Consider the following 23,970-nt stretch of genomic DNA (forward strand, 5'->3'; position numbering starts at 1 on the left):
TTGTTCTCCAGAATAGAACAGATACTGGAAGCTGTCTAATATCTTTTGCTGATGTTAATAAAGAATGGATGTCACTAATACTTATTGTGTGGTCTCAGTATTCCCCAGAGAGGTCTACTTTTAGAAACAGGAAATAAACAAAAACAACATAAAACGAAAAATCACCATGGAATCTTGTGACCTTGTTCCTCTATCTGTTAAGTGGGAAAGTGTGGCTGATGACCCCTGACATCCTTCCAAGTCTAACATCTCTTCCTATTTTGATCTCTCTTTTCAGAAGCTTCTCTCCTGAGATGTGTTCTCACAGAATTCAGTTAGAAGGCCTAAACGCTCCTTTTGGTCTAGCTTCTCACATGATGATTTTTCTAGGTGAAAATTCACCCTGTTTGCATACAATTAGTCATTTCTCAAAGTAATTAAGCTGGAATTTCAATACAAAGCTCTAGTTGAATCAGAGCAGATCATGAAGTAAATACCACCACTTCCACCAATGTGTACACAGGAGTTACTCTAAACATACAGAAGACAACCCGTAACCACACAAGATCTACCTGAGAAACTTTCATGTACCTTGATAGTGTGCAAATCAATACATACTAGCGCTATTGATTTAGGTTAATAGAATTCAGTGCCCTAATATCTTATATTTGGTACCTTGTTTTGCCATTTTCTTGTAAGCTAACATCTTTTGCAGGATTTCTGACTTTAAGTGGGAACTGACTTAGCAAACGATTTGTTTCTTAGGGTCGCTGATATTGGAACAGGGACTGATGAAGACTGAGGAATTCTCAATTTTGCAAAACTCAAGACATGGGAACAGTTTACGCATATACATTTCTCAGGCTACAACTCTACAGGATCCCTGGTTTCCAGTATAATATGTAAAAGCTATCTTAAGAAAATATCCAAATCATTCAACATTAACCTGGTCTATCATCAGAGGGTAAAGAGTCTGCTACCCCTCACCCCGAAAGGGCACGAACAGTACATCACAGGGCACATAGCTGGGAGGGATGTTGCTGCCCAGAGGAAAGCATCTGGAGTCTGAAAAGTCCATTCCATCTCTAGAAGAGGGAGGGGAAGATAACAATAACGCAAACTGAAGTGGACTAATGAAGTCAAGCTAACAAAATCAGGGCAAACAGACTATTAAGTAAATGAAGGCATCCTCAGCCCATATATACAACATTTCGAAAGGTCACTAGGTGGACTTGGGGGTTTTTTGGTTTTTTAGTTTTAGTTTTTCGCCTTCCTCTGAAGCATCAGGGGTTGGAGGCAGGACGCAGGTTACAGGAACTGGTGGGCCAATGGTCTGATTCAGTATGGCAAGTCCTATGTTCCTATAATAAAGGGGAAATTACAGCGTATCACTTTGTTTGCACACAGATCCAGGGACACATGCACTCTCTCTCTCTCAAGGGTATGAATTTTCATCAATGAGAAAAGTATTTAACAAAGGTAAAGTTTTACACCAAAACCAAGAAAGTATGGAGAATTCAACAGCAGTGAAAACAGTGATCATTACTAAGCAAAGATTAATGTGGTGAACTATGTACCATGTATGTCAATGATCGGGTGTAGAATGGTTTTTAGCATCCTTTCCCTACTTCCATTTATGCCAAGCTGGCAAAAAGAAAAATATTGACAAAGTAAAAGCAGAGGGCTGGCAGGTGTAAGTTCTATGTGCAACAGAATAAGAAATGGAGAGTTGAGCAATTTTTCCAAACTAGGAAGCTGGAAGGTCTAAAGGAAGAACAGACAATTTTATTAGCCATGTTTATGTAATTTTCCTGTCCTGCCCAGAAGAGAGTTCTCTGTAGGCAGAGACTGTGTCTTACTCATTTTTGTATCCAGAGCAAAAGTATATACACAAATGTCTTATCGATAGCAGGCTTTCCAGAAATGTCCACTGATGAATGAAATAAATTCTTGTTCCAATGAAGCTACATAATGGAAACCTGAATTGTATTAAATCTTCATTACATGTATCAAAACGGGGGTTAAATTTAGAGTTTTACTTTGGAGCCTTGTGAAACATACCAGCAATAAAAGTGTTTTATGTCAGGTGCTATTTTAATCAAAACAGCTTCTTAGGTTTTAAATTTGAGAACTCTCACAAGTTAATCCCAAGATGAGCAACTCAGTAAATCCAACCACTCCTGTGGCAAAGCAAGTCTTTATTAACTGGATCTGTTAGTAGAAAGCTGAGCCGCTGCAGAGCAAGCGCTAATGACCTCATTACCCACTGGGGACGTGCAGACAGCACGGTGTCGCATCTAAACAAAGGATGCAAAAAACTAGCTTCCGGATTTTTAAAATGAGGGCTTTGAAAAAGCAGAGATGCAATTAGAAAAATGGTAACATCCTATTAAGTACAGACCAAATAAATGCAAATACTGCATATACAAGCAAGCATGTGGATACATATTTGTTCCTCTTCCTTTAACAGCGCTGCTGTGAAAGATATGTAACTTTTGAATCCTTCTTGCCCTACACTACTACATGTTGACTTTTCCCTAAAACCTGGCTTTACTTCTTATCTCAAACAAGCTAAGAATATCTTGATCACTGAAAATATTACCATGTGACCCCTTTCTTTTCCTTTTCACCCCACACGTTACAGGATCTAACATTCACTTAACAAAATCAATGTATTGACTTACTCTCTTCACATTAACACTTCCTGGATGGTTATAATGAACCTACTCTTTTTCCACTTGAAAACATGGGCCTCCTTTACATTAATATTACATTAATAACCTCCCAGTGAACCAGGAAAGCATAAAAATAAGATGTGATAAACAGAGTTTTACCTGACTCACCCATTATCCTACTGAGTGCAGCATTTCTCGTGGGTGATTCATCGAGCCCCTCAATCCCACTGTAGAGGGAATGGGAGATTCTTCGTTCTCGATCATCCAATACTGTTTCAATGGGCAGCTCGGGTCCAGAGGGGCTCCCAGGTGACTTCAGCTATGGAGAGAACGGGGCAAGAGAAAATCAGTACTGGAGGCCCATTAGCAGCATGGGGGAATTATAACAACTTGCCCAAGGCCTGTATCCAACTGGGTACCAAATGAACTAGAACTTTTCACCCTGTACCAAAATAATTTGTGATGACAGCTCTGCTTAATGACCAACTTTCTGTGCCACTTTACACTGTGCCTCCCATGAAGTTCTGTCAGATTGTAGCCACTGGAGAAAAAATATGTATATTAAAAGCTTTTTTTAAACTTATTTTGCCGCTTATTTTTTCAATTTGACTGTTGGTATCTGTTGAAGTCAATTTAAGTTATGGGTTAATTCAGAATTCTTTATGGGATGTTGCTCTGCACAAAGTGTGCTTTATCAGAATGGAAGCCAGAGCTCAGCTACTCATTTTATACCTATGGGTAGGTAAATACACCTAACAATTAGCACACATCTCTGCGTGTGCAAGGAGAATTACTGCCTGCTCTACAAGACCTCAAGACTACTTGTGAGCTCAGGTGTCTTGAACAATTCACTGAGCCTAAATGTCTTCTGCTAGAAATTCGGAAAAATTCATTCTATTCTCTTACTATAATCTTAAATATATTTATTTCTCAATAACTTAGAAAAACCACTCTGACAGTAGATAAACAATATAGAAGTATGGACCAAATATTCTAATGAAGCAAAGATGTGTATTGTTACAAATACAATCTACTAACTAAGCAAAGAATATAGGTCAATTTTTATCACCATGAATGAAAACAGCATGTGGCATTCTTTAAAACAGCTGTGCCTTCTAAGTCAGATTCGTCACAAAAATAATATGAATAAGGAACCTATGTTCATAAGGCCTTGAAACAAATCTGCTTCGAGGAAGAACAAAGCACACTTAACTAAAGTCGTCCAAATGTGGGCTCTGAGGTTAACCCCGTGGACTGATATCGCGTGACGCCTGGTGCTGGCTTGCAGCCAGAGACAAAGAGGGCTTGGCAGGGAAGGTTCTGGGGATAGCAGCACAACACGGCAAAGAGGGAGAGAGTTTGCACATTCCACACAGATGAAACCACAGCGGTTGCGGTTCCTTCATCTGAACAAATTATTATTTCTGTTAGAAGCTATCATCTGTTTAATATAAATGAGATATTTAATGAAGTTCCGAATTGTAGACTTATCTCTCCCAGTTTGATAAGCACTGGGGAGATTTAATGCATTGAAGGGTCAACACAATTACAATTGGAGGCACGTCAAACTGCAGGAGAATAATCAACTCGCAGCGCTAGTGAATTAGACTCAATAAGGTTTAAATTGTGAAATGAGGATTTGTTTTATTAGTTTTTTTTTAAATTGCAGATTACAACCGACAGCTTTACAGAAGAGTAAATTAAGTATTCAAGGTCTCTGATGTAAAAAATAAAAGAACATTTTCCGAAAGAATACTGTGCTTATATTCCAAGGTACTTTAGAGAGGTAAAAACAAAAACAAAAGCCCACACTCTATGCCTTTAAAAGAACAAGTATGTTTGAAATATTTAAATGAGCACATATATTAAAAAGACTTGCTATACAAGTCTCTGTACAAGACTCTTTTGCTGTATAATTTATTTGATCATAAGAAAAACAACATACCCTCACATCTGCTTAACAGATGCATTTCATTGAACCATATAACTGCAATCTTCTAGATGGTAAAATCCTTGTAAAGCCATTCATGAGAAATCCCTAAATAATCTAAGAGGCTATTTTAGAATTTTAGGAAATCAAATAAAAATTCCATTTAGAAAACAGCACATGCAGGTTTTCTAGAGAAAAAAAAAACCACAACAGTAAGGTCCCTGTTCAGAAAGAACCTCACACTTGAACATTTCATGGGAATGAGTCTTCATGTTCCCTACCTCCCTAACCATGTCTAATTTACATCTCAAGAGACAGATTTAAATAAAGACGTCAATAGCTTCCTACATAAATATTTAACAGAGGATACAATGCCTTTTAATTTCTTTAAAAAAAGTCCTGATTGGGGTGTACAGTTTTGTTTTAAATCTTCTGATGATTTAGTTGTTGTTGCAAGAAAGCAGTTTAAGAAGGAGAAACGCTCCACTGTGGCCCTATGGCAGCAAATACAGGCAGGGCAAGGTGATCCTGAAGAACAGCCTAGAGTGGTCTACCATCTGGGCGGCTCCCAGGCCCTACAAATCTCCTTCGTAAAACCCTTATCCAAACCAAACTTTATTAGAGGAAGAAACGCAAATGAAAGATCTGCAATTTTCACTTTGTAGCTTGTTGCGATGTGCAAAGATGCAAAGATGTTCTTCAATCCAACTGAATGCAGTCCTGAGTAGCGGTAGTTGTGCTGGACCCCCTCAGCTCCACCTCTAGAAAAACATGAAAGCCTTTCCACCCGTTAAAGAAAAATTACCTCTTGGTCACAGTAAGCTAACTCATATTGCATAGGAGTAGAAACGGATATGGTCATTCTCTAACGTAATACAGACATGTCTACTGCAGGTCAAAAGATAGCTTACATCCTTGACCCAGACATTTATTTCAATTTGTAGTCACTATCCTCACAAAATAATAAGCTAAGTGAATAATAAAGATTCATGCAAATCAATATTTATCATTACCTTCATTTACAAAGGTTTAAATTAGGAATTACCCCAATACTGAAAAACAATGTAAATGTCGTACTCTCTTAGATATGATATCCAAACGACGATATATTCCCTAATCAGAAAATAACAAATGCTATTTAATAATAAAGAAACTGGATATTGTTCAATGAATATGCTTTTCATTGTATGCCTGGACTACTTTCTTAGGAAAAGTTAAAATCTTGGCTTCTTTTAAAAACTTAATATAATTTCTGTGGGTAAGTTCAGTAAATTCTCATGTTGATGTAGGTAAGCATTAGTGGGTCAAATGAGATCTTTCACATAAAGAAAACGTATACCACCATCTCAACTATAAACCTAGAAAATCTGTCATAGATATGGTCCTAATCTCCTGAATCAAACTTAAGATTGGGTTCCAGTTAGTAACTGGCACAGTCTTATTATTTGATATTCAGTATCTATGGGCTTATTCTATTTTACCCCCAATGCCTGGCACCGAACAGGTACTGGGTGAATAATTGGGTGAATAAATTTATTTCCAATGACTCAGATTTTCCTCAAAATGGTTCAGAGATTTATACATGCTAGGCCACATGGAAGCAAGCCCAAAACTGAGGGGATAGTACAATGTTGAAATTAAAAGAAATTGAGCCTAGATTACAACTCTGTGTTTGGAAAGTACTAATATCCGAAGGTCAGGTAAACACAAAACAATGAATAAAAGGATCGGCTTGGGTTTTGGAAAAGAGTGGTCAAAGCTTTAGGGTCCCTTTTAGGCTCTGCTTTCGATCAGGACAGCATTCCAGCTCCTCCGCATCCCCTGTGGGCAACAGCAAGGATCAGAGCGGTAACATAAGCTCCCTGAATCATTCTCCTGTCAGTGGCACACCCAGAATGTAAGAGAAGGTCTGGAGCTAAAACTCATGCTTTTACTGCATGCTGCTTCCTAACACAACCAGAATACAAAGTGCCTGAACAACACAATCACAGTCAATTAGGCCCACTCACATGCATAAGACGGATGGGCACCTTGCTTCTAAATTACTTTGCCACTACCTTGGCCTTGTAGCCATTAAGCAAATCGCTTGACCTGTCTGCATTTATTTCTTAATATATAAAGTGAAGAGAACCATAAATGATACCTTAGGCCCCTTCCTATTCTAATATAGCTTTCTAATTCTAAGAGGATTAAACCTACAGAGAGAACTCATTTTAAAGTAGTGCTTATGACTAGATCTTTCAGCATGGGGTCTAAGACAAGGCTCACCTGGTCCCATTCTCGACAAGTACTAAGGCAAGGCTTTGTATGAAATCACATCTAACACAGATGTAATGAGATGACTGTAAGCTATGTTAGACTGCAGTAATTTCTACAAATATTAATTTCCTTGGAACATCCACAATCAGGATAATTCTCACACACAGGTTATTTTTAATCCTCAAGGGATGATGTCAAGTATTTACTCCCATTTCTGCTCCTTCTAAGTCCTCAACAAATGTGTCCTTTGTGATGATACCCTGGTTTTCTGCCTCTTGCTTTATGTATTTTTTCCAATGGAAAAGAATGTCAGGACTTACAAAATTTGTCTCCAGAAAAGTCAATCCACCAATCAGGAGCACAAAACAAGAGGAACACATTTCTCTCTCTATCTCCCTTTTTTCTAAAGAAACAACTATTGTTTATGAGATGTTTTAAATGTACTTAAGCAAGAACATTAGATCTAAGGAAAGCAAAGGAAATTCAGAATCACTGCCAAAATATTAATTTGGTTACCATGCCTGGTGGTTTTTTTATTGCTTTTCTTTTTTTTTTAGAACTTCAGTCTCTAATATTAACTAACTTATCTCTTCTTCTTTTCCCTTTTCTTTCTTTCTTTCTTTCTCTTTCTTTCTTTCTTTCTTTCTTTCTTTCTTTCTTTCTTTCTTTCTTTCTTTTTCTTTCTTTCCTTTCTTCCTCCCTCCCTCCCTTCCTTCCTTTTTTTTTTTTTTTTGTATCTTAGACAAAGAGAGAGAGAATACAAGCGGGAAAGGGGCAGAGGGAAAGAGAAGATCTCAAGCAGGCACCACTTTTTGGTGTGGATCCCAACAACGCAGGGCTTGATGACCTGAGCTGAAATCAAGTCAGACGCTCAACCAACGGAGCCACCAGAACCCCCAGTTATCTCTTCTTCTAAAGACAAAAGACTGCAGGATTATTTCCCTTATTCAGTTCATGCTTCGGTGTCTGCTCTGGCTTGGGCCTCAGTGACGGAGAGATAGGAACATGGCAGACGGACAACATCCCGGCCGTTCCAGAATTTACAGGCCTCACGAAAGAGAACCAAAAAGGTAACCATGACAGCGTACATGCTGCTAAATGAAGGTAAGTACTCGGGCCCCAGAAACACCGGTGAGAGAAACTACAATGTTAACGGCTGTCTTTGTGAGCACGAGGAGCAGAATGGGCTCATGGGGAAAACCTGGAGGCAAGACGGTATCCTGTGTCTGAGAAAGTACAAGGAGTGCTGAGGAGCTCAGGCAGTTGCACAGGGGTCGTTTCCGCAGGTCCCCGTGGGCTGTGTGACAGAGACTGGCACCTGTCCTGGACAGGCTAAAAACCTCCCTAAAGGATATCAGCTGGGAGTGACGTGAGCAATTCATGGAAAAACTTGCCTCACCGCAGTATGGAGAACAGCCCGAGGGAGAAATCCCTGTGGAGGCTGCAGCACGGGCCCCAGCGAGATGAGATGACGGGCCCGAAGTGGGGCAACGCAGAGCGGCTGGAGAAGAGTGGGTCGAGGAGAGAGAGGTTCGGAAGCAGAGGCTTTAGAGATAGGAAAGGCATTTGAGAGGTCAAGAGTGATCCCCCTTCTCCATCTTCTACAACTGAAAGAGCAGTGGTGTGGTGTGCAGGGTGCAGAGAGGCAAGATGGGGTGGAAGAAGCTCGCAGGGTTGGGGGCACCTGGTAAATGAGGTGTCTGAGCGACGAAGCAGTGAGTGTCTCCATGGGCAGTTAGACAGAGGGATCTGGAACTGGAACAGAATTCGGAGCTGGAGACAGGGTTATGGGAACCATCACAGCATCAGTGGTACCTGAAGATGTCCCAGGAAGCATGTGCGGAGTAAGAAGGAACATCCCAGGGAAAGCTTTGAGAAATACTAACAATAAAAGAACAGGCAGAAATAGATGAACCTCAAAGGAGAGAGAAGAGACAGTGTGAAGGAGGAGAAAAATGGGGAGAGAAGGTTAGGAAAAGATTCAAGATGGGCGTTGTTTCAAGTTTCCTGTAGGGCCAAGTAAAAGAGACTGAGATATCTCTTCCAGAGAACATCTCCAGTGTGCTGTTCAGTGAAATTCAGGGGAAGATAATACCTACAGTGGAGAGTTGACACATAGTTTTTGAAAAACAGTATTAAGATAATATATGACACTTCCTTCACACAAGAAAAGGACAAGGAAAGATATGACAAAGTACAATTTTCTTTTGCAAATTTTCATCTTCCCTGGCTTAAAATTAAGTATGCAAACCCTTGATTTAAAGATGAGTTAGTAAAATATAATTTTGTGATATTGTCAAAGACCGGACCCCGTGGCTGACTAGTAGACCCAGAAGGAGAGAACTCAAAGCACATTATTTTGGCTTGAGGTTCATTCATGACAAGACACTGTATGCTTATATCAATATTTACTGTAACACAATTTACACATGTTCTCTCGTAATTCAGAGAGATGTTTTTCCAAAGGTTATATATAAGTACAACAGCAGCAACATCATATCTTATGCCTTATGGGAAGCTGAACTGAGCTATTCTGTCTTCATATAATTCTTTAGTTAAATCCTGTCAGTACAAAAGGCTTCTCGGTAGTATTACAAAGAAAGCACAGCACTTGTGATAAGATTTTCTTGATATAATTGTTTTATAAGCTTATACTTTCCTAAGAAATAGTAATCACCAGCGATATATGAAAATGATACCATAAGGAATATTGAATATTAAAGTCTCTTACTGTCTATTGCAGCTGTTCCCTTACTTAAATCATTTCATTCACATAAATTCATATGCAGAAGTGAATGAGATATTTCAGTGGGATTCCAATTTCATGTGTTTTACAGGACAACAGGGAATAAAATCAGAGCTTTTATCAAAACATGTTCAGGCTGGTACAGGTTTGCTCTGCTGCTACTTGGGGAACAACGAGGAATCATCTGACTCAGGGGAGGGCATATCTGCATTCAGGATGCTGGTCTTGAGTAATTTTCATATGTTTTAAGTGCCCCTAGAACATCCAATGTTCATCTGTGAAGGAAAACTTTGAGAAGGTGTTACAAACTCTAAGTTATTTTAAAGGGGACTGAGAATATGATATATTCTGCAGCAGAATTTAAGTCCTAGGAGAGAAGAAGCGCTAGCTGTTTTTATTCACTGCCGTATCCCAGGGACCTAACAAACTTCCTGCATAAAGTAGATTAGTAGATGCACAATAAACATCTGCTGGAAGAGTACCATCCTGCGAATGTAAGGTTCTTCAGGTTTAGAAAAAGACCTGAGAAAGAACAATATGCCTGTGAACTTACTGTGGAGAATTTTCATTTAGCACATTACAGGACTTGTATTTTTTTTTTATAATTAAAAAAAATGTTTATTTTGAGAGAAAAAGAGTGGTGGGGGAGGGGCAAAGAGAGAGGGAAACAGAGTCCCAAGCAAGCTCTGCACTCCCAATGCAGGGCCCAATACAGGGCTCGAACCCATGAATCATAAGATCATGACCTGAGCCAAATCCAGCATTGGACACTTAACCAACTAAGTCACCCAGGTGACCCTACAGGTCTTATATTTAAAAAATCAGTTAATAATTTTTGGCGACAAATACAAACTCTACATTTCAAGAAAACCATTCCAGTAGCCTATGCTGAGGGATTAGCATTTATATTTATTTTATGAAAGTGAATTTTTTATGGTACTGTTTTCCTTCCACTCTGAAATTTTAACTTACAGTTCATTATTCCCTTGTTATAGAAATTAATTCACTAATCAATGTTAACAAATTTTCCATTTGAAAAATAAAAACAATAAAGAAATAATAGTCTACAATCTTTCCCAAACTGGTCACCTCTACATTGAGTACTCAACTTTCATTGCAAAATAGGAATATATTAAAGGATGGCACAAGTGATCAAACAACCTGAATAGCTCACTTCATATATATATAACCTAGATTTTAAAATTAAGAAAAACACTTAAACAATTTAGATATAAGTTTCAGTTTCTATGATTCCGTAGGCATTTTGTTTTGGATGATTTAAAAATGTGGGGGATTGAACACTGATTAAAAACAAAAAGAAAGTCTACCTTTTTTGAACAAGCTTTGCTCTATAAATTCTCAGCTCCCACCTATTTCCTATAGACGGCCCACAATTTTTAACTGATCTGTGAACCTTTTTTTTAGGTTCTAATATAATCACATCAGTATATAATGTCTTTTAAATAGTCAAATGCCCCATTATGCAAGAAAGTATGTTTTTACAATTTGGGAAAACATGATCATAACCATCAAGACAGGATATTCTTCCTACTGGCTCCTAATCACACACTTGCTGCATGGATTAAGAGCTGGCCATGGCATTGTGCAATAGATAGCACTCAAAAAGCATGCAGTCAAGGGGAAAAGAGACTTACACTTTTGACAATGTCACAACAGAAAGAGACTCTCCCCTTTCAGGGACTTTGAAAAAGGCATCCTATTTTAGATAAACAAACGAACAAGGCATTGTTTCATCGTTTCTCTCTCCTAGGTACAACACTGCTGAACAGAAGAGACAGCCTGGCTCCCAGCAGGAAGGTATGGCCCTGTTTTCAAGAAGACAACCCAGCTAAAGGTGCTTTTAAGATCCCAGTGTTATTTGTTAAGTTGGAGGTAGAAATACCAATGCCCACTTAGGGATGTTTTGATCACATAATTAAGAGAGAAAATCATAGTCCACAGACATTATAATAAAAAGAGCAATGACAATTTATAGTATTTTGAAGTAAAGTCCCTGAACCTTCCATTCTTTGTCCAATGTTAGGACAAAATCTTAGTCTTATTACAATTTCAAATGCTAGAAAATCTGTCTTTTTACTCTTTACACTTTACCTCATTGCACTTGCTTATTCGCCTCGCAACAATGAGCTGGATCATTCCTCGCTTGTTCCCTTCAGTGGACATAGACCTTCGGAGGGTTTCCATGGCATCTTGGTTTGTCTTGCCCAACAGGGACTCTCCATTCACTGCTATCAGTTGATCATTCACCCGAAGCCTTCCATCCTGGGAAGAAAACAGGTAGAAATAAGGCTATTAAATAGACTGTTATAAAAGAAGTTGCTTTCTCTTTAGTTAAAAAAAATAAAAAATAAAAACAAGGGGGATAAAAGGGGACTTTAATCCTAATGGATTATGCCCAATTGAACAGGAGCACAATAATGTCTAAGCAGCCACTGCAGCCTGTGTCTATTTCAATCATTTATACATCCGTAAATCAAGTCATTATCATAATCTGTTTACCAAAATAGCATACTAATTCAAAGGACACAAAGTGATTACTTTCTTGCTTCCAGAGATACCCATAGAGGTTATTTACAACCCAAGACAAGAAAAAGCTCAAGGCTGTTACACAATTGCAGAGAGGTGCCCCCTTAACAAATAGCCAGGAAACTTTCTCTAGACTGGGGAATAGGGAAAGTAGTCTAGGTAATCCATAGGCAGGGGAGGGGGAAGAGGAGCTTTACTGCGGGGCAGCTCTATGCCAAAACCTAAGCTAAGTCTTTGCACAGATTATCTTCTTTCAACTACAACAAGTATGGGTTGTAAATTCTGTGAGAGCAAAAAATGGGGACTTGAAGCTACAGATTTCATTCCCAAATGAGAGATCACTGAGATTTCTATTAGTTTGATCACACATGGGCTACTGTGAAGAAAACAAAAGACATTTGGTAAGTGTTACACGGTATCCGAATATGTCACTCTGAACACACCATTTCAGCATAAGGACTATTTTGAGCTGAAGGCAACTGAAAAATGGCCTGGAGAAGATGGAGAAGAAGCTCTCTGCTCTTCCGTTTTCTGACTAAATGCATGGCATAGAGTTCCTCTTATGAAGATGTCTCCTCTCCTCCCTCAAACCAGTAAGAAAATGGCCCTTGTCACCAGAGACAGAGACAAGCGCTGAGATGAGTCAGCTTACAAAACGGACTGTGCAAAATAAACCTTATCTTCCACTAGTTTCTGCCATATGTTTATCATCCCATAATTTACAGCCCCAAAGCCCAAACCCCCTTTTCCTTGCCTAACCACTGCTCCACAATTCATTGCCCTTTGCTAAAATGGTATCTAAGTTTCTCAGTCTAACCATTTCTTTGGGTTTCCTATCTTTCCTGTAGAGCTCCTGTATGTGAAAAAAATTTAAATATTAACATCAATAAAATTTGTAAACATGTTCTATTCATCTGTCTTTTGCCAGCCACAGGAAAAGAACATAAGAGGGTAGAGGAAAGTAATTTCCCCATATATATGTTTCCAAATAGGAATAGGGTTGTAGTTAAAATATTTTTGTTAACGCACATAAGCGTTAAAATCTGCTTACTTTAGAGGCTGCTCCTCCATTAATAATGGACTTGACGAAGATTCCCAAATCCGCATGGTTCTCTTTGGACCGGTTACCTTTGACACTGACACCAAGACCCGCTGATCCTGAATCATTAAGTGGAACTTCAAACGTCAGAAATTCCCTGGTGCCATCAGGTGTGAGAACAATATCCTCATCTTCTGCTTTCTAGTAGGAAACAAAATTGCACGGCACGTTATATTCCAATGTTCCTTTCTCATAGCTGTTTTTAAAGACTAGAAATGAGCAGTCTGTAATCCTCACAGCACAGTATTTCCACCAAAGTTCCCTGACAAGATCCATGCTAACAGTGCATCTGCACCCCCTCCAGATGATTCCTGGAGCCAGCTGTTAATATTTTCATGTGGCACTTGTTTCAATATTGAAACAAACTCAAACCAGATTCTGAGCAAAGTAGGAAAAAATACAGCTGAAGACTGAAGACATGTAGACTCCTAGAATTTGGGATCTTTTTTTTTTCTTGTCGTCTGTTTATATATCCTAAACCACAAGAGGAAAACAGTAACAGCAGGAATCAAAATAAATAAATATAACTCATTTGTCCTTTTATTCACGAGGAGTTTTTGATGTTATTAACAGTTCAATGTTCACTAATGGTATATCATTTTATTCGCAAATAATAGTAAGTTCTGATGATACAGAGTCAGCAAAATGAGGTATTCATTTTCAGAAAGCCACTAGAGAGCTTTAACCTTCAACATCTGTGAGACAGAAACAACATTAGAGAAAAGCTTTCCCCAATATTGTACCACATATGATACAGTGGGGGATAATATCCAAGCAATCCGGCTTAATTAATTAGTTGTATATGCACGCTTTGATTTAATAACTGCAGTCACCACTGCATAAGAAGACTGTTTCAGAACACAACACATTGAAGTTTAAGACTCACACCCATCTCCCCTAATAGCAAGAAGACATGAGAGCTGAGAGTATATAACCTGACAAACTTCAGGGAGGCAGAAATTTCGGTCACCAAAAAAGGTGCACACGACGGATGGAGCAGTCTGTCTTCTGACTCCTCCAAAGTAAACCCACCCATGACTAAGACTTTAACTTCTTATATCTCTATGCTGGTCATCTTCACATCGGTAAGGACAGAATTCTTTTTCAAAGTTAGTATTTTCAACCATATAACAGCTAAGTGGCACAGAGTCTTAAAATCACAGCTAAATGCCTCAGCTGGTCCTATGACACATTTTTGCTCCTCTTTTTCCAATTTTGGAATATTTCTCCACCATCCACCTGGTCACTCAAACTGGAATTATCAAATTACAATTGAAAACTGGTTAAATATCTAACAGTATGTAATTAGACTATACTATATAATGTATCCTTTAAAGTATGCTTTTAAAAACTGGTCAATCACACATGTAAAAGTAACGTGTTGCAGAGCAATGTGGGTAGACTTCAACTTTTTTTCGGGGGGTCCCCAAAAGTTTTTTAGTTTTTCTAATACCTAAAACTAACATAATAATGATATTTTTTTAATTTGGGGATTTAACATCTCCACCAGATGTCATAATTTTTAAGTACAGCATTTATCAATAAAAGATTATTTTTTAGATTAGCATAATACAAAAGATATGTTTTTTAAATCCCCAAATCCATAATAACATGAATTGTAAAGTAACATTTTTAATTTACTAATACCCAATGTTAGCATTTTATAGTAAGGCATTCTTTGTGCCATCTTTGCAAAAGAAACCTCATAGTTACCAGGACAAGGCAAGTTTCAAAAAACATAAAATAAAATCACTAACATGTTAAAAACAGGAAAACTATAAAAAATGCAAAATAAGAACAACTTGAAAAGATACGGGCAATTGCTATATTTACTATACAAAAGCAAATACATTTCAGTGTCAAAGTCAAAATCAAGCCTAAGCCTGCTCGTTATAAAAATGTTTATATTTGAAGTATTTCCAGAGAATAATTATAGCTCAAATAAAACCAATGTATTATTGAGGAGAAAAAAATATATCAAATACTCATCTCAAAATATTGATTATCATAGCATGTATTTACCACATTAATTCTAATATATCTACTGTGCTTTATAAACTTTTTACTCATATGGTTCAAATAAACTAAAAAGCACTAAGAAGTGGCGTTGTGTGAATTAATATAGCTATCTCAATATAAAATCTGTTTTTATTTTTTTATTTTTATTTTTTTTTAATTTTTTTAATGTTTTATTTATTTCTAGGAGAGAGAGAGAGAGAGACAGCGTGAGCAGGGGAGGGTCAGAGAGAGAGGGAGATACAGACTCTGAAACAGGCTCCAGGCTCTGAGCCAGCTGTCAGCACAGAGCCCGAGGCAGGGCCCGAACCCACAAACCGAGAGATCATGACCTAAGCAAAAGTCGGACGCTTAACCAACTAAACCACCCAGGCGCCCCTAAAATCTGTTTTTAAAAACAATGTATAAATAAATGCTGATGTCTGAAATACAAAATAGTATCAAAACAAACCATAGTCTCCTTCAGAATTACTTCAAAACATACTTTCTGAATCAGAACCAGTATTTATATTCCTGGAAAAGTTGCATTTAATAAGACATAAAAATCCAAGATGGTCCTTAGCTGGGCACATTTAGGTCTGATCACTGCGTACATCTGCTTGACTCAAATCTGGAAGGTTCTTAATTATCATTTACTGATTTAGATCTTCAGCTTGACTTTTTAATGTTTACTGATTTTTAAATTTCCATAATGTTTTACTAAGGCTTAAAATTCTCATTTATTTTTCTACTTGAAAAATCAAGATAAGGAGCTGACTGAATATATGAAGAAAAATTTTAATCAAGTTGGAATCATTTCCTGACATGCCCTACTCTGAACCTGTCTTAAAGGAGACTATTTTCTCCACAGGAAAGTTTCATTTATTATGAAAACTGCAGGATGGGAATAATACTTTTTCAGCCTTCTTATCAAGTGTTAAGTCATTATTATCATTAAAAACATTTAAGTGAGAGATTGTACTTTCCTTTGATGTTTCATTATTAATCCATTTGGCTCTTGACATAAGACTGAAATTAATGCCAGCATTTAGAACTTAATTTTCTGGCAGCAAACTGATTTAAAAAATTTGCTCTTCAAAAACCATTTTAAATGCCACTATATTATAGAGAACTTTTTACAGAGTCTTCTAATATGGAGATCTCTTCATTCTGATACAAAGGAGAAACTAATTTTCTATCACCTTGATTGTTTTCCATCCAGATTCTGTATTTTACAACCATTTCTTGAGTCGAATTCTTTCAACAACACATAATAAATGTGTTTTAATTTGCCTCTCAAGCCATTTGTAAGTGACCAGGTCACTCAAGTACATATCATGCCCCTCATGTACACACATATGAACATCCCAAGTGGTTTTTTGTATTGATGCAACCTATCATGTTTTCCTTTAACCTAGTACCCAAACTGACATTATTGCTTAGCATATTAGAAGTAAGAAACCTGCTGGAAAGGCACTATGAAAGCTGTCTACTTTCCCACTATCCTCAGAACAGCAGAAAAGATGCACACTTATATCTGAAGTGAGACAGAAAAATAGCACAACTGTGCTCCACCAAAGCCCAGCCAGGTTCCCTTCTTCCCCAGACAACAGTCCCAATAGCTGTGGGAAAGAGCTGGCTCACAGGTCCCTTTGATCCCAGTTAATCTAGAAAGAAAAGAAAAAAAGTGGGTAGATATATAAGAGAAGAAATAAAAGTTGTTTATCTTAAGTAGTTGAAAAATAATCATAAGCAGAATCATCTCTGGGCTTCAATATATTAAGATATTAGTAAGAGTGTACAAAATATTATGAAAAGAGGCAAAAGAAACATGATGGATATGCATGTCATATGAGACCATAAAATTACAGATCTGAGTCTAATAGCTGATTGCAGGCTCTGCAGAGAAACAAATGACTCAACAAACATTCTACCATTTGTGAAATAAAAGGAAATAAATATAAATATATGAAATCTGTCTTTAATGCCTGTTAATATATTGGTCTTTGGCCCCAGTTCCTGATACAGAACTCCTAAATCCCTTGGGATTTTCTGGAAGTTAGGGGCATCTTTTGTTCTAATGAGGCGACACTTGGTGGGTTCCTCAGTGGTCCTGGACAGCCTCTTATCACCAGATAGTTTGGAACTTTAGTCCAAGCCCATTCTCCAAAGAGAGGAGAGGAGTTGAAAATGGAGCTAATAACTGGCCATGCCTGCATGATGAGGCCTCCATAAAAATCCCAAAGGCATGGGGTTTGGAGAGCTTCCAGGGTGATAAACACATCCATGTACAAGAATGGAAGCACACCTCACCTCCAAAGGGATAGTAGCTCTCCAGCTTGAGAACTTCCAGGTTTTGCCCTGGGTATCTCTTTATCTGGCTTTCCATTTATGCTCTTTAAAATATTCTAAGTGGGAGACAGTCTTGTGGGTTGAGCCCTTAATTTATGAGATCTGACACTAACTCCAGAGGGTATCAGAATACATGGTGTGGAAAACTCACACATCTGGTGTCAGAAGTGTTATGAGTGTGAGCAGAGAAGGAACAGCAAAGTGTTTTGCTGCTCATTGTTCCACTATAATTTACTGACTTCTCACTCCCTTTTCCATGGAGTTAGAATCATTATTACACAAAACTGATGAAGTAAGAACAAAAAGATGAACAATCCCACATCAAGTAAGAGAGATGTGAACAAGCAACTCATTAAAGAAAGATGAGTGGACCAAAATAATAATAATCTACTTGCAACAAAAGACATGGAATCAACAAGACTTATCTGGTGAAAAAATTTGTTTTAAGTAATGAATCTAAGAATACAGAAGGTATAGTGAAATGGGCACTTTCTTGCACTACTGGTGGAGTATACAAACATTTATAGAAGTCAATTTCACAATGCTTATCAAAAGTCTCTACATTTTGTTTATCATTTAACCCAGAAATAGTACTTTAGTAATATATCCTAAAAAAAAACTAACAGAGATCAGGAACAAAGATTTAACAGTTTGGATGTACACTGCTTTAACAGGACAGCTAAAAATTAAAAACCCAAATGTAAGATATTAAGCTGATTAATACCATTCAGCAATTAACGTGCCTTTAGAAAATATCCCATTTGGTGGAACAGAAAAACATTTATGACTAAGAAATTGGGTTTTATCCTGTGGGCTTGCTTAACTTCCAATACTTCACCCACTATAATCCATGATATCCTATTTTCATAAACTGTTTAATGTCTGTCTTCTCAGTAAAAGCATTAGGAGGAATATATTACTCTATCTTTCTGCTTAGGATATGGCATTCGTTAGCTACACGATATGTGCTTAGGACATATAAGCTACATAGGTAAAGAAGAAAATCATTAAAAATACACATCAAAATGGCACTGAAGTCACATAATCGCAGGTGCTTTTTCCCTCCATACTTGACTGAATTTCAGACCATCCACTATACACTGCGTTTTTGTACTATAAAAATCCTACTACATGCTATTTCTTTAATTTTTCTAGCTCTTCAAAAACCCAGTGTGGGAAAGAAGGGATAGGAGGATGGTTATAAATGTTGGGCGTGGGGGCTGGTGCTCAGAAGGGAAATCTTACAGTAGCTCTTACAAAACCATTATGCCCTGGTGACAGAGCATCAGATTCTTAAGCTAATAAAAGTTTACAAAAGATTACATTTATTCAATACAAAGAGATTAAATAATATGCAGTTATCACACATAGGAAGAACTATTTTTGTTTTTAATAAAGAGGAGGATTTTTTTTTAAAAAGAAGTTATCTTGGTTTCATTTATTTATTGCATGAAAGAATGAACCTCCCAAGTTTCTTTAAGTTATATATTTCAATTTATCCCATATGTGTGATGAATGTTTATACACAGTATCTGTGCTAATATGTTAAGGTTAATTATTCTTATTAGCAAAGCCAAAATGTCACATCTGGCCTTACTGTGCTATGTTTTAAATCAAATGGTGGATGTAAAGTAAGTAAAATTTCAAGAATTTGTTTGATTATACAAATACTGATAATAAAATATTTTATAGTTATTAATCTATAATGGCAAGTCATAAAAATCCTTATCAAATTAAAAACTTCCACATGAACCCAAATTGAGGCACATCCTCAAAGCAACTTGCTCTTCAAAAATGAAAATAAAGATAAACTGAAGAAATATTCCAGATTAAGGAAGACAAAAGAGACATGACAACTAAATTCCATACATGGTCCTGAAATGGAAACCAGAGCAGAACTTGATTCATATGTATTCATTCACTCATTCATTCATCTCTGCATGCAATAGAGGATATTAATTGGGGCAAGTGGTACTACAATACTGTCAAATCAATGTTAATTTCATGATTTTGGTAACTATAATGTAGTTGCATAAGAAAATGTCCTTGTTCTTAGGATAGATACACTGAAATATTTACAGATAAAGGGGAAGTACATATACAATTTATACTCAGTTCAGAAAAAAATATATATATAGTGGGATGAAAAGGAGGAACAAGTAGAGGGAGGGGGAGTGGAGGATGAAAGATAATTATGTATCAAATGTGGTTAAATATTAACAATTAGGGGGGCGCCTGGGTGGCTTAGTCGGTTAAGTGTCCGACTTTCGCTTAGGTCATGATCTCGCGGTTCGTGGGTTTGAGCCCCGCGTCGGGCTCTGTGCTGACTGCCAGCTCAGAGCCTGGAGCCTGTTTCAGTCTGTGACTCCCTCTCTCTCTGACCCTCCCCTGCTCACGCTGTCTCTCTCTCTCTCTCTCCTAGAAATAAATTTAAAAAAATAAATATTAACAATTAGAGAATGTGGTAAAGGGTATATTGGAGTTCTCTGTACTATTTTTGAAAGTCTAGTGCTCGCTTCAGCAGCACATATACTAAAATTGGAACAATACAGAGAAGATTAGCATGGTCCCGGGCAAGGATGACATGCAAATTCGTGAAGCATTCCATATTTTTTTATGCTGAGCGAATAAGTCAGGCAGAGAATGACAGGTACCATATGTTTGCACATATAGGTGGATCAGGAGGAACTTAACGGAGGACCATGGGGGAGAAAAAGGGGAAATAGTGGGGGAGAGGGAGGGAGGCAAACCATGAGAGACTCTTGAATACTGAAAACAAACTGAGGGCTGATGGGGAAAGGAGAAAGGAGAAAAAGGGTGATGGGCATGGAGAAGGGCACTTGTTGGGATGAGCCCTGGGTGTTATATGGAAACCAACTTGACAATAAACTATTAAAAAAAAAAAGAAACACAACAGATGAACATGGGGGAAAAAGGAAAAATAAGATAAAATCAGAGTGGGCAAACCATAAGAGACTCTTAAATACAGAGAACAAACTGTGGGTTGTTAGAGGGGAGGTGGGTGGGGGGATGGGCATTAAGGAGGACACTTGTTGGCATGAGCACTGGATGTTGTATGTAAGTGATGAATCACTGGGTTCTACTCCTGAAACCAATACTATGCTATATGCTAACTAACTTGAATTTAAATTTAAAAATAAAGAATTAATAAAAATGATTAATGAAAAAAAGTCTAACATTCCAGGATAAAAATTATACATAATAACTAATCCAGAATAGTTTTGCTATACCTAAAACAGTTTTCATTTAAAAAAAATATTTCTACCAGCATAAAAAATCATATAAATTTAAAAATATTAATTTTATTACTATTCACAAAAATGGACAATAAAAATAACTAAGATTGATTTCTCAGGTAAAGCACACCAAACACCAAGAAGCCCCTATCTTACTATAGCAATTTCAAATGAATTCCTTAAACTTAACATAGAGATTGACTATATAAAATTATTATGATATTTGTAATATCATGAAAATATTATTCTATCCCAACTTTGGAGAAACATGGTTTTAAAGTAAGTTTTCATTGGGGCACCTGGCTGACTCAGTTGGAAGAGTACGTGACTTTTGGTCTCAGGGTTATAAATTCGAGCCCCATGTTGGGTATAGAGATTACTAGAAAAAAATAAACTTAAAAAAAGTTTGAGTAATTTAATTCAAGCTTCTTCCTTTGAATTATAAGTTTAAAATAAGTATGAACATTTAATAGTACAAGATGTTATACACAGTATCTGCGCTAATGTGTTAAGGTTAATTATTATTAGCAAAGTCAAAATGTCACATCTGGCCTTACTGTGCTATATTTTAAATCAAATGGTGGATGTATGTTTTGTGACAATAGCAGTATTTGCTGCTCAAAGCCAAACTATTAAGGTCAACATATGATTACTATATGATAATATAACTCTTCATTAAAAAACTACAAAAAGAGGGGCGCCTGGGTGGCTTAGTCGGTTAAGCATCCGACTTTTGCTTAGGTCATGATCTCGCGGTTCGTAGGTTCGAGCCCCGCGTCGGGCTCTGGGCTGACTGCCAGCTCGGAGCCTGGAGCCTATTTCAGAGTCTGTGTCTCCCTTTCTCTCTGCCCCTCCCCTGCTCACGCTGTCTCTCTCTCTCTCTCTCTCTCTCTCTCCTAGAAATAAATAAAAATATTAAAAAAAAAGAAAAAAGCTACAAAAAGAAAATTTTTGTACACTTTTAGATGTTCTCTAGAGTATCAAAATTAATTTACACTATAGACCTACAGAAGTGCTTATGATGAATTTAACACAAAGAATTTGTATAAAGATAATGATGAAGATATAATGAACCAAAATCTGCTCCGTTCTTAAGCTTCCTATTTTCTTTGTCTGACTTGGCTAGGTTTATTTTTTATTCTTTCCAGATTTTTTGAGATATAATTAATATATAACATTGTGAACGTTTAAGGTGTACAATAGGTTGATTTGGTACAGTGACATATCGAAAAATGATTACCATATTGAAAAGTGATTAGCTAACACCTCCACTACATCACATACTTATATATTCTTTTTTGTGGCAAGAACAGTTAAGGTCTATTCTCTTTGCAACTTTCAAGTATATAATTATTATACTATTTATTACAATAATTATCCTGTACATTGGATCCCTGGGGATCTTCATCTTATAGCTGGAACCTTATACTCTTTACCCAACATCTCCTCTTTCCTGCCATCCCCCAGACCCTCGTAAACATCATTCTAGTCTGTATCTATGAGTTTGAGTTTTTCAGATTCCACATATAAATGATATCATACAATATTTGTTTCTGTGACTTCTTTCATGTACCATAATGCCCTCAAGTCCATCTGTGCTGTTGCAAATGGCAGGATGTCTTTCTTTCTTGTGGCTGAATAACACTCCAGTGTGAGTGTGTGTGTGTGTGTGTGCGTGTATGTGTGTGTGTGTGTGTGCACGCTACATGTTCTTTTTCTATTAATCTACTGATGAACACTTATATTGTTTCCACATCTTGGCTACTGTAAAAAAGTTACAATGAATAAGGGAGTGCAGAAATCTCTTTGAGATTCTGATTTCAATTTATTTGGATGTATACTCAAAAGTGAGATTGCTAGCTCATATAGTATTTCTATTTTTAATGTTATGAGAAACCTTAACACTTTTTTTCCATTGTAGCTGCACCAGTTTACATCCCCATTTTACCACGTTCTCCCAACACTTGTCATTTTGATGACAGTCACTATAACAGTTGTGAGGTTATTCTTGTGGTTTTGATTTGCATTTCCCTGACGACTAATGATGCTCAGTTAAAAGGCCAAACAAAACAGAAATACAACACTTTTTCATGGCTCTCCTGGCCATTTGTAGGTCTTCTCTGGAAAAACTTCTATTCAGTTCCTCTTCCCATTTTTAAATCAGACTGTTTATTTTTTTGCCAAAGAGCTATATGAGTTCTTCATGTATACTGGATATTGACCTCTTATCAGATAGATGATTTGCCAACATGTTCTCCCATTCTATAGGTTGTCCTTTCATTCTGTTGATTTCCTTTGCTGTGCAGAAGCTTCTCAATTTCATGTGACTGCCATTATTTATTTTTGCTTTTGTTCCCTTTGCTTTTGGTGTCAAATCGAAAAAAATAATCAGCAAGTCCAATGTCAAGGAGCTTATCCACCCTGTCTTCTTCTCAGAGGTTTATGGTTTCACAGATCCCCTTAGATCTTTAATCTATTTTGTGTTGAAATTTGTGTATGGTGTAAAATGTGACTTTCGTTTCATTCTTTGTGTCACCTTCAACTTCTTTTACCAATGTCTTACAGTTTTCGGTGTTCAGATCTTTCAACCCCCTGGTTAAATTTATTCCTAAGTATTTTATTTTTTGATGCTATTGCAAATGGGATTGTTCTCTTAATTTCTTCTACAGTTTTCTCATTTTACAGTGGGGTCATTACGGTAGCGTTTACTTGATCTACTATAACCATTAGTTAAATGAACCTATTAATGACAATGCTTATTACCTAGCTCATTAAATCTCTAAATCAAGACTAAATCTTCTGAAGTTAGCCTATCAAGATGCCTCCTGATCTTCAGGGAGGCTCTCAAAGACTCCCCAATGTATCCCTGCAGTTTCCATAGGGAGAACCCATTGACTCTTTTTAGAATGCATTTTGAATTCATGATATTTAAGCATGAACTATACCTTATCTCTACGGTCTAGTATTATCTCTAAACCATATTATTTCTAAAGCCCTACTTTTATCTAAAAGCCTTGAATCTGTTTAACATAAAATTATATTTTGGAGGTGCCTGGGTGGCACAGTCAGTTAAGTGTCTCACTTTGGTTCAGGTCTTGATCTCACAGTTCATGAGTTAGAGAACTGCATGG

The 23,970-nt window shown here is 37.1% G+C and overlaps 1 protein-coding gene and 1 non-coding gene across 16 annotated transcripts in view; one reads left to right on the plus strand and one right to left on the minus strand.

Annotated features, from left to right (window-relative positions):
- PARD3 (par-3 family cell polarity regulator) overlaps positions 1-23,970 on the minus strand; it is a 673,368-nt gene that overhangs the window by 234,204 nt on the left and 415,194 nt on the right. For 8 of the 15 annotated variants that reach the window (XM_039255304.1, XM_039255308.1, XM_039255307.1 and 5 more), the window contains 3 exons: positions 13,188-13,376; positions 11,702-11,872; positions 2,814-2,973 (listed from right to left, as the gene is read on the minus strand). In XM_039255304.1, coding sequence (XP_039111235.1) covers positions 2,814-2,973; positions 11,702-11,872; positions 13,188-13,376 — 520 coding nt within the window. The remainder of the gene's footprint in view (positions 1-2,813; positions 2,974-11,701; positions 11,873-13,187; positions 13,377-23,970) is intronic. The other 7 variants (XM_039255313.1, XM_039255311.1, XM_039255312.1 and 4 more) reach the window with 1 other exon arrangement.
- Positions 20,091-20,196, plus strand: LOC120247436. Its single transcript, XR_005532306.1, has one exon. It is a non-coding gene; the product is annotated as a U6 spliceosomal RNA (small nuclear RNA).

Source organism: Hyaena hyaena, unplaced genomic scaffold (genome assembly GCF_003009895.1).
Source record: "Hyaena hyaena isolate Hyena2069 unplaced genomic scaffold, ASM300989v1 scaffold_519, whole genome shotgun sequence".
Lineage (NCBI taxonomy): Eukaryota > Metazoa > Chordata > Mammalia > Carnivora > Hyaenidae > Hyaena > Hyaena hyaena.